This window comes from Macaca fascicularis, chromosome 5, assembly GCF_037993035.2.
Source record: "Macaca fascicularis isolate 582-1 chromosome 5, T2T-MFA8v1.1".
NCBI classification, from domain to species: Eukaryota; Metazoa; Chordata; class Mammalia; order Primates; family Cercopithecidae; genus Macaca; species Macaca fascicularis.
In genome coordinates this window covers 155767589-155779834 of record NC_088379.1, presented here as the reverse complement: position 1 = coordinate 155779834, position 12246 = coordinate 155767589, and the positions used below count along the sequence as shown (strand labels likewise).

At 35.9% G+C, this 12246-nt stretch overlaps 1 protein-coding gene across 8 annotated transcripts in view; it reads left to right on the top strand.

The window, feature by feature from the left end:
* LRBA (LPS responsive beige-like anchor protein) overlaps positions 1 to 12246 on the top strand; it is a 768738-nt gene that overhangs the window by 151924 nt on the left and 604568 nt on the right. For all 8 annotated transcript variants that reach the window (XR_012435154.1, XR_010586615.2, XM_015450901.3 and 5 more), the window contains exon 23: positions 10669 to 11730. Coding sequence is in view for 6 of the 8 variants with exons in the window: in XM_015450901.3 (XP_015306387.2) it covers positions 10669 to 11730 (1062 nt within the window). In the remaining 2 variants the exon portion in view is untranslated. The remainder of the gene's footprint in view (positions 1 to 10668; positions 11731 to 12246) is intronic.

Below are 12246 nucleotides of genomic sequence, written 5' to 3'. Positions count from 1 at the left end.
TATCCAGTTTTCAATTGATTTGTGTAAGTAATGAAAAAATGTGGACTTTGGAGACAGGGTGTGAATCCTGATTTATAGTAATTATTAGCTGTATAAGCTCAGGCAAAAGAATCTCGCTGTCACCCAGGCTAGAGTATAGTGGCACAATCTCTGCTCACTGTAACCTCTGCCCCCCGGGCTCAAATGATTGTTATGCCTCAGCCTCCCAAGTAGCTGGGATTACAGTTGCCCGCCACCACACCTGGCTAATTTTTGTATTTTTAGTAGAGACGGGGTTTGCCATTGTTGGCCAGGCTGGTCTCGAGCTCCTGACCTCAAGTGATCTGCCTGCCTCAGCCTCCCAAAGTGCTGGGATTATAGGCATGAGCCACCGGGCCTGGATTGTGTCTTAGTTTCTAACAAAAAAGCTTGAAAAATATATATAATTTTAAAAAGAGAAAAAAGCTTTTAGAATAAGGATATAGAGAAAGGAAAAAAATATTTATTTTTTGAGACAGGTGAAGTGTAGTGGTGTGATCATAGCTCACTGCAGCTTCAAACTCCTGGGCTCAAGTGATCCTCTCACCTCAGCCTCCTGAGTAGCTGGGACTACAGGCATGTGCTACCACATCTGGCTAATTTTTTACATTTTTTGTAGAGACGGGGTCTTACTGTATTGCTCAGGCTGGTCTTCAACTCCTGAACTCAAGTGGTCCTTCTACCTGGGCCTCTGAAAGTGCTGGGATTATAGGCATGAACCACCACACCCGGTTAGAGTGTGTGTGTGTGTGTGTGTGTGTGTGTGTGTGCGTGTGTGTGTATGTGTGTTTTAATGAGACAGAGTCTTGCTCTGTCACCCTGGCTGGAATGCAATGGCACAATCTTGGCTCACTGAAACCTCAGCCTCCTGGGTTCAAGCGATTCCCCTGCTTCAGCCTGGCGAGTAGCTGGGGCTACAGGTGTGCACCTCCACACTTGGCTAATTTTTTTGTATTTTTAGTAGATGGGGTTTCACCGCGTTGCCCAGGCTAGTCTTGAACTCCTGAGCTCAGGGGATCCACCCACCTCCACCTCCCAAAGTGCTAGGATTACAGGCATGAGTGACTGCACCCGGCCTTGTTTTTTTTTTTTTTTAAATTATAAGTTCTAGGGTACATGTGCACAATGTGCAGGTTTGTTACATATGTATACATGTGCCATGTTGGTGTGCTGCACCCATTAACTCATCATTTACATTAGGTATATCTCCTAATGCTATCCCTCCTCCTTCCCCCCACCCCACTACAGGCCCGGGTGTGTGATGTTCCCCGTCCTGTGTCCAAGTGTTCTCATTGTTCAGTTCCCACCTGTGAGTGAGAACATGTGGTGTTTGGTTTTCTGTCCTTGCGATAGTTTGCTCAGTATGATGGTTTCCAGCTTCATCCATGTCCCTACAAAGGACTTGAACTTATCCATTTTTGTGGCTGCGTAGTATTCCATGGTGTACATTTGTCACATTTTCTTAATCCAGTCTATCATTGATGGACATTTGGGTTGGCTCCAAATCTTTGCTATTGTGAATAGTGCCGCAATAAACATACATGTGCATGTGTCTTTATAGTAGCATAATTTATAATCCTTTGGGTATATACCCAGTAATGGGATAGCTGGGTCAAATGGTATTTCTAGCTCTAGATGTAGAACCTTGAGGAATCGCAGCACTGTCTTCCACAATGGTTGAACTAGTTTACCATCCCAACAGTGTAAAACTGTTTCTATTTCTCCACATCCTCTCCAGCACCTGTTGTTTCCTGACTTTTTAATGATCGCCGTTCTAACTTTTTTTTTCTTCTTTTCCTGGAGTCGGAGTCTCGCTCTGTCACCTAGGCTGGAGTGCAGTGGTGTAATCTTGGCTCATTGCAACCTCCATCTCCCAGGTTCAAGCAATTGTCATGCCTCAGCCTCCCAAGTAACTGGGATTACAGGTGTGAGCCACTGTGCCTGGCAGAAAATATTTTTTTACAACTGTGCAATGTGTTTGTGTTTTAAGCTAAATTTGACTTCAGAAGAGTCAAAAAAAATTTTAAATTAAAATGTTTATAAAGCTAAAATGTTACAGTAAGCTAAGGTTAATTTCTTATTGAACAAAGAAAAGTAGTTTTTAAAAATAAATTTAGTGTAGCCTATATTAACAGTGTTTATAAAAGTCTACTGTAGTGTACTAGACCTACACATTTACTCACCACTTACTGATTGACCCAGGGCAACTTCTAGTTTTATAAGTTCCATTCATGGTAAATGCGTTATGTAGGTACCATTTTAAATATTTTATATTGGATTTTTACTATACCTTTTCTATGTTTATATTTGTTTAGATACACATTTCTAAACCTTACATACACACATATAAGGGCTGGGAATGGTGGCTCACACCTCTAATCCCAGCACTTTGGGAGGCCAAGTCTGAAAGATGGCTTGCGGCCAGGAATTTGAGACCAGCCTGGGCAACATAGCGAGTCTCAATCTACACACACACACACACACACACACACACACACACACACAAAAGCCTGGGCAACATAGCGAGTCTCAATCTACACACACACACACACACACACACACACACACACACACACACACACACACAAAAGCCTGGGCAACATAGCGAGTCTCAATCTACACACACACACACACACACACACACACACACACACACACACACACACACACACACACACACTAGCTGGGATGGTGGCATGCACCTGTATTTCTAGCTACTCAGGAGGCTGAGATGGGAGGATCACTTGAGCCCAGGAGTTTGAAGTAACATAATAGTGAACCAAGATTGCGCCACTGGACTCCAGCCTGGGTCACAGAGCGAGACTCAGTCTTTTGTTAAAAATTGAAACATTACAAAAATAAAAATAGATATACAAATACATATATTGTATTACAGTTGTCTGCAGGCTTCTGTACAGTAAATAAGCTATACAGGTTTGTAGCCTAGGAGCAATAACCTATATTATAGAGCCTAGGTATATAGTAGGTGATACAATCTAGGTTTGTGTAAGTACACTCTATGGTGTTCACATGATGAAATTGCTTAATGATGCATTTCTCAGAACATGTCTTCATGATTAAGTGATGCATGACTATAGTTTTGCTTAGTTTATATGTTTCTTTAGTCCAGTGACTTATGGCTTTAAACAGATCTTAAAATTTTTCTGAAGAAAATAGTTGCTTTAAGGAGAGGCCTCTAGTGCCTGCCCGCTTTTGACCAAGAACCACATTGACTCAAGTTTTAGTATTCATTTATAAGATGGGATAATGCTAAGTTAATCATGGAGTCTTTTTATCTGAATAAAACTAGACCTATCACTTTTTGCTGTGAAAGTGTACTTTTAAAAATACATGCTAAAACATTATTTATGAGAGGGAAAACAAAAGTTTACAGTTATAAGTTGGCTCTTATATTTGTTTACCTTTTATTTTAGTGTTTCATACATGTGTTTTAATTTTATTCTTTCGTGTGGATTTTCTTCATTTTTAAAAGGCTTTTCTGTTTCATGAGACTTATACAAAGTAATTTATTTGAATGCTGTTAAGTTTTTTGGAATTTTAAATCTTTATAGCTATTTTTAAAATAAAACAGAAACTTACACCCTAAGGCTCTTCAAATTATTTTTTAATAAAGCTTAGAGTAGAACTGTAGTGATTCAGTAAGTAGGTGAACAATTTTTAGCAGCTGTTAAAAATTCCACTGGAATTACTGGAACAAAATTTTCTTTTCTCTAAAAGTATTCTGAAGATTTTAAAATACTTTTATACATACAGTATTGAAGTGATGCTTTTTCCTTTTTGTAGTCATTTTGAATCTCAATATCACAAATTTATAACATGGTTCTTGATAAAGAACTGATGTGTAAAGAACTAATGTTGCAGAATGGGATGGCTTTTGCAGAGTTACATCAGGATACATGCTGCTGCTATAAAAAGCCAAAGAAACTCAATTGCAATTTTATTGTCCAGTTTGATAGATTTCCTGCCACCTTTGTAGCAGGGAAGCTGTTTGTCACTGTATACCTCTCCTCCAGCAGCTGAACTGGGTTTTATAAGCAGTAATAGGCTCTTCTATATAACTGCACTATGTTGGTTACTTTGATCTCAGGGTTTTAAAGTGTGCACCTAGTAACCTTTGTGATTTCATTGTCTTATTTGTTGTCTAGGTTTTCATTTTTTTTGTTTGTTTTTGGCTTCAAATTGAACATTTTTCTGTGCTTAAGTAATACCTTTTTCACTGGGTATGATAAAATGCTTTTACTCATTAATTAAAATTTAAATTAAGGCATTTAAACTCTTCTGAATTATGATAATTTTCTAAAGACATAATTTTCTAAACAAAGAAAACTAATACCTTAGATACTGTGTTTTGTGTAGACTCATATTGCCATAAGGTAGAATGGGTTTATCACTTAAAATGAATAAAGATTAGTCACGCTGGAGTTAAAGTATGATATGAATTGGATTTCCTCCTAAATAGTGAATTTGAGGATAAAGTCCTTAATTATCTTGGATTATTTGAAATAGCTGAAGATTTTACTTGCTATTTACTATAATCTGATGAAATATCTGAAGTATAAATTTCAGTCACTGTAAAAACTACCATTTAGATTGGGTAAAAGCATGTGGAAATAAGATTTTTTTTTTTTAAAGAATTGTCTAATTGGTTTATTGAAATTATTTTTAAAATCATAAGATATGAACTGGCATATAGAAAAATGTATATGTGTTTATGGTGACTGTATGATAAGATTAAAAGCGACTTGTTTGAAGAAATTTCAAAAGTTACAAAATTGGCCGGACATGGTGGCTCATGCCTCCCAGCACTTTGGGAGGTCGAGGCAGGTGGATCACTTGAGGCCAGAGTTCGAGACCAGCCTGGGCAACATAGTGAAACCCTGTCTCTACTAAAAATGCAAAAATTAGCCAGGAGTGGTGGTGCATGCCTGTGGTCCCAGATACTGGTGGGTGGAGGAATGAAAATCACTTGAATACGGGATGCTGAAGCTGCAGTGAGCTGAGATCGTGCCACTGCACTCCAGCCTGCATGATGGAGGGAGATACCTCCCAAAAATTACAAAAATAAAAAAGTTACAAAATTTCCACATTTCATGGATTGTCAGCACTTTATACCTTATTTAATTGCTAAGTAATTCTTGAAAAATACCTGATTTCTGTGTGTTTGTGTGTGTGTTTTTACCAAATTTAAATGGTACTTTATAAAAAACAAAAAAGAGAGAGAGAGACAGGGTGTTGCAGTGCTTCCCAGGCTAGAGTGCGGTGGTTCTTTACAGGTGCCATTTTATATAATACACTATAGCCTCATACTTCTTGGCTCAAGTGATCCTCTCCCTTCAACCTCTCCAGTAGCTAGGACTGCAGGCATGCACCTTTGTTCCTGGCTAAAAGTATTCTTAGCTTTAACAGTTGAAAACCAAATAGCATTTATTATTTCAAAAAAATTGAAATAATAGGTTTTCATTACAGGAAATCTTGAACCCAGCAGAAATGCATACACACAGAAAACAAAAATTACCCATTATCCACACACCTTTGTATAACTTATTATTAACATTTTGGCATGAGACCTTTTAGTCTTCTCTTTTATACATAATCTACACATACATAGTATTTGCTAACAAAATGTGATTGTATTTTTACTATTTTACAGTATTATTTAATGATATCTTTCTTACATGAATCTAATGTCTGCATATTATTTCACATTATGGAGAAGTAAGGAGCGTAAGATTCAGCTTTGATGTAACATTTGAATGTTATCAGACCACTTAAAATTCTAGGAAGGAGTGATCGTGTAAATGATTCAAGTTTTCTTTTTATATTCCAGCATTCTCCAAAATTGTATTTAGAAAAATTGATGGAAGAGAGATTTTAAAAATCTGTTGATTTATGTTATAGTCATACTTTATCTGTTCCTTATCATTGAGCAATGATGAGCCTGGTTCAATACTGTAACCCTTATTTTGTAGTATAAATTCCTATAAGTGGAATTTCCAGAGGAAGGAGTCTGTACATGTTTTAAAAAGTTTTAGTAGATATTGCTAAATTGCCCTCTAAACATTTGTTTCAGTTTATACTGTAGATTTGCATGAAAGCATCTGTTTAGAATGTTTTTGAGAAATTAAAATTGATCAAGATGACTTTTTAAAAAACGAAAAGATTAGAAGTTATTTGCTGCAATATTCTTTTGTCAGTGTTTTTAAATGGAGATAGTACTACCAACCTTTAGAATTGCTCCTTATTATGTCAGTAATCCTTGATTTTACCATTATATCTGTTACCTATACCATTGTTATACATCAGAGTCTCTATAAAAGATCTCATGAATGTGGTGGCAATCATTTTGACTTACACTCATTGATAATACAAATGGGAAGATCCACCTGTTTTTAAAGATATATGTTATTTATCAAAGGTTGGTAACTTAATCAGAAGTTAACATCATATTTAGCTGGTATTTTCATATGAAAACAGACACTGAAAAAGATGCATTTGCTTAAAAACAAAGTCCGTTGCTAAACATTGCCTAACAGTTTAAAAAGTCTAAATTTTACAGGTTATACGGTTTTAATATATAGGTTAAAAAGATAATATTAACATCTTGATGTATTGTGTTTATCTTTTATCTACTAATTAGTAAATTTGAGTGCCAATTAAGTTGAAAGTAATGGCAAAAGAAATGTTACAGTCATTAGCTCGTAAGTATCTTTAGTAGTTTATAGAAGTGCTTTCCAAACATTACAAACAGCTATAGATTAGCTGTCAAATGATTGTGAAGATTAATGACTAGTCTTTTAGTTGGGTAATTTAGAACAATATCTGGCAATTAATTGGAAATTATCAGTTTTAAAGTCACAAATATCTTAAGGAAAACAGCATTCAAAAAGATAATACTGATAATTGTTCAATTGCAAGTTAGCTTTTAGACCATTGGATAAATTAAATTAAGGACAAATTTGAAAATCAACAGACTTTAGAATTTTAAAAGCATTTCAGATTCTGAAGGTAAATGCTTTTCTATCCGTGGTTTTATACTCTGACTATTAATCAAGTATGAAGTGAGAATAAATACTTTTTCAGATATTTGAGATCTCAAAACATTGAAACAAAGAAACATATACATCCTTTCTTAAGGCACTGCAGGATATTGCACAAAAGGAGAGAATAATACAAAGAGAAAGAAATGAAATATAAGAAACAAGAGACAACATAGAATAGAGATGAAGGGGATCTCCAGGACTGTTTTAGAAAGGGAGATCCCAATAGCAGCTATGTAGTAGACAGATGACAGTCCATCTGGACTGGAGCAGTTTCACTCAGGAGAGGGGGACCTGTATTCTTATTAGGAGTACTTAGCCTGCTTGCCTTCATCATGTGCTGATTAAATTCCTGTTTTCCTGTCTAATGTGAATCACCTGAAGATTCTCACTTCACTCCACAAAAACATGCTGTGCTTTGACCTACTTCTTAGGGTGGAGGTTCACCATGGTGAGCTTAGAAGTGAAAACTATAAAGTATTTTATGCCAATACACTCTACCTGGCATACACCACCTCTGATTCTCCAGTTCTTTTGACCTCTATATTTCCTGTATTTCCTAATGACTTGCCTATAAGACTTCCCAGAAATAGCTTTACATATTCTCTCAAATCAGCTGAAGCCTTGCTGCAACTCACAGATTCTGTGTATCTTGTCTTTTCTTGGGAGCCTCACTTGTGGCAGTATTGCTCTTTAAAATACAATTGACTAGATTTGTGTTAGATGTAGTTGTTTAAACTAAACATAATGGATAAGTTTAGTATATAGACAGTAAAACTGTCCTTTAAAATTATCTCCCAAAGCTCTGTCCTCCAGGTAAAACTGTAAACAGTGAACAACAGAAATATCAGGATAGTGATTTCCTTCTGATTGTAGTGGAGAAGTAGGGAGTACAGTTTGGGCAGGGCACGTAGGGGAATTGTGAGGTACTTGTAATGTTTTACTTCTTGACATGGGCGATAGGTATGTGAAATTAAAAAAAAATTGTTATTTCTTAACCTGTACATATAAATTACATGCACTCATGTTTATTGATCCATTGTATAATACAAATTCTAAAAACCTTTAATATAAATAAAATCAAAGCAAATGATTATTGAAAACTAAAGTCATTCTATAACACAGGCTATTGTAGAAATAAATGGCCTATTTTCAAAATGACTGTGAGGTTGCTAATATGTAACTTGCTTTCTTTTGATAATGATAATTGTTTATTCATGCAGAAATGCTCTCTCTAAAGTCAGTTTTCCCAAAAGTAGGCTAACCAGTCCTTTTTTTTTTTTTTTGGAGATGGAGTCTCACTTTGTCACCCAGGCTGGAGTGCAGTGATGCTATCTTGGCTCACTGCAACCTCCGCCTCCTGGATTGGGTTCAAGCAATTTTCCTGCCTCAGCTTCCTGAGTAGCTGGAATTACAGGTGTATGCCACCACGCCCAGCTAATTTTTGTGTTTTTAGTAGAGACAGTGTTTCGCCATGTTGGCCAGGCTGGTCTCAAACTCCTGACCTCAGGTGATCCGCCCGCCTCGGACTTCTAAAGTGCTGGGATTACAGGCATGAGCCACCATTCCCAGCCACTGATCTTTTAAAAAGGGAAATCAGATTGTCTTCCCTACACTCTTAATTCTCAAATGGCTCTCTTAGAATAAAATACAGTCTTTAACACAGTCTGTAATGTTCTACAATCATAATCTAGCTCGTGGCCACATCTTTGACCTCATTTTCTTTAGTTCTCAGTTTATTGCTTTATTATTATTCATCATACATGCCAAGCTTATTTCAGCTCCAAAGTCTTTGCATTTGTTCTTCTCTGCCTCAAACTCTTTTCTTTTTACATGGCTTGCTCTCTCTTTTATTCTTGCCTTTGTTCAAATAGAACAGAGAGGCCTGCTGCAGTTACACTAGTAAATACACCTTTTCACCTAGACTGTCATCACAGTTCTTCTCTGTGTACTTCCACCTCCCTTCAAAGCTCTTATTACTATTTGACATTATCTTACATATTCGTGTGTTTATCTTCTGATAACTTCATTAAAATATAAGCTCCATGAAGTCAGGAACAATGTGTTCATCACACAATGCCTGGCATGCTACCGATGTTCTGTAAATTTTTGTTGAATGAATATGAGGAATTGGTCAATTAAAATACAGAACCCGTGTCAAATAAAATATTGTCATTGTGAATGTAAAAGAAATGGATATTTTGTTAATGTGATTATGTCATTTTACTGTTTAGTGAGGGATACATGCATTTATTGTTGAAATATTATAAAAAGATTTCTAAGTTTTAGAATTAACAACATAGTTACAATTAGGAAAAATACAAATATTCACAGGAAAATATTTATTCCCGGAACGTTTTTGTTTTTAGGTATATCACATGGCATGAATGTTCTGTATATGTCATGAGTAAAGGCGAGTTAATATCAATAGAAGGAACTTTTTGCATTGAGAGTAATTTTTACTTTTGTTTGCTTTTCATCTATGTGTATACTCTTGTGATTCAATAAGGCCTATTGATTTTTGTGGATAAAAAGATCAGCTTTTCTTCCTTGATTGTCCTTCCGTCCTCTTATACTATGGCTCAATAAAGATTTATTCAATGAAAGTTCAGCTTACTCTATATAATAATGTAGATTACAGAAACAAACACTTTTGAGATAAATAAACTATAATTAGGCTTATACTTTCTGCATGTGTTATAGTTTTTTCTGGCATTTTTGTTGCAAGAGGTGATGGGGGTTACCATTGAAACACCAATGGAAATCACATGTTGGTGGATATGAGATAATCCTTAGAAAGATTTTAAAAATTCTAAATCTTGTGACATTAACAAGTACAGCACTCTCTAAAAAAAAAAAATTTACTTTTTCAGTTTTTTTTCCATTTGGGTAAAAGGCAAAGCGTGATATAGGAACGTTCATGGTGCCTAATATATATAATAGTCACTCAGATATAAATGGAATGAATAGATGTATGGATGGATCAATTGAAACATTCAGACTATTTTCGACCAAACTTTGGAAATTATGGTTAACCTTTGGAGGAAGGGCTGGATCTTTTTTCTCCCATTGCTAAAAGAATTTGTTTTCATTAGTTTAGTGAGATAATGGTTTTGTAGCTTAATAGATATATATAGAGCTACTGTAATGGTGAGCATAATTAATTGATATTTTTAATCTCTCCTGCGGACAAGTCCTGGGGAAATTGGTATTCATAGCAGTTGAAACAAGTGTTATCCAGTGCATAAAGCACTTCCCAATAGTACATACTTAAATTCTGGTACAAGTTATGGTGGCCAGTAGAATAGTGTATCTTTTTCCTATACATCTTTAATAATAGGCTAAATAATTATGTTCTTCTTGTGGTTTCATGCTAGGCTACTTGTTAACATTAAAATTGGCTGTAGTTTTTAATGAATATTTAGATTTCTGTGACTGACTTACATTTATCATTCTACTAAAATAAAATATAGGAAAATTACGTTTTATTGTATTATATAAAATATGTATTTGAAAATTATTTAATTTTATATTTTGTATTCTGTGTTCATTTCTCATGCATATTTTAACTGAATGTATATTTTTCACCTAGGTCACTTTTGAAATACACAAAGAAAACCTTGCCAATATATTTAGGGAACAGCAAGGAAAAACTGATGAAGAAATAGGGCTGTATTCTTCAACTTCAGTTCAAGCAGCCTCTGGCATTAGCAGGGATGTTAACTTTTCAGTAGGATCCCAGCAACCAGGTACGAAGGATTCTCCTGTCTATCCTCATTTCACCACAAACGGTAGTGAAAATTCAAGTATAGAGAAGACAAGTTCACTAGAATCTGCATCTAATAGTGAACTGCAAATTACTAATGCATCTTATGAAGAAATGAAAGCTGAGCAAGAAAATCAGGAGTTACCAGATGAAGGCACTTTGGAAGAGACACGGACAAATGAAACAAGGAATGCAGGTGATTCAGAAGTATCTTCTGACTTAATAGAAGCTGTGACTATTTCCTCTAATTCTTTTATAACAACTGGCAAAGATTCAATGACTGTCAGTGAAGTAACTGCTTCTATAAGTTCTCCTTCAGAAGAGGATGCTTCAGAAATGCCAGAATTCTTGGATAAGTCTGTAGTAGAGGAAGAGGAAGACGATGATTATGTGGAACTGAAAGTAGAAGGCAGTCCTACTGAGGAAGCTAATCTACCCACAGAGCTCAAAGATAACAGTTTGTCTCCAGCTGCATCGGAAGCCAGTGAAAAACTGGACATGTTTGGTGATGATCACAAATTAGTATTTCAAGAAGGAAAACCTGCGGCTGAAAAGCAAACTGATACTGAAACTCAAGATTCTAAAGATTCTGGAATTCAGACTATGACAGCATCAGGGTCTTCAGTTATGTCACCAGAAACTACTGTTTCCCAAAAAGCTGTAGAATCAGACCTTGGTCAGATGCTGGAGGAAGGGAAGAAAGCAACTAACCTCACTGGAGAAACCAAATTACTTAGTGATTGTCATGGTAGTGTCTCTGAGGCTTCTTCTTCTGAGCAAAAGATTGCCAAGTTGGATGTTTCCAGTGTTGCTACAGATACTGAGAGGCTGGAGTTGAAGGCCAGTACAAACGTGGAAGCACCTCAGCCTCATCGACATGTGCTTGAGGTGATTTTATATATTGTCGACTTCAAGTATTTTTGCACTGACTTAAAAAAGAGCATGTGTACATACTTAAATTTATTTTATTTTGAATTTGGTTCACATGCTATTTGCAATTAAATAAATGCAGTGAATGTGAAGATTGTACTTCAGATCGTTAGCACAGTGTTTGACAGTGAATGTGAGTTCATTAAATGACAGCTTTTATTATTATTTTTACCATAGCCTCAGCAAAAGTTACCACTTTGAAGGATTGGTATAATTTTAGTTTATAAAACAAATATTGGAAACACTTGCATTTTACCTTTTATTTGACTAACCCAATCCTAGTACATTAGTTTTCCAGCAAACTCTAGGGCCACCTACCTGCCAGTGTATAATTTTAGTTGCCAAGCATGTGATTTAGAAGTGTCTTATGAAGTCTATAAGAGAGAGGAGTCTTTGTGAGATCTAGAGGCACAGCCTTCTCCTCTGTCTGTATCTCAGAGTGACCCATGAGACAACGCTTGGTAGCATGTTGTC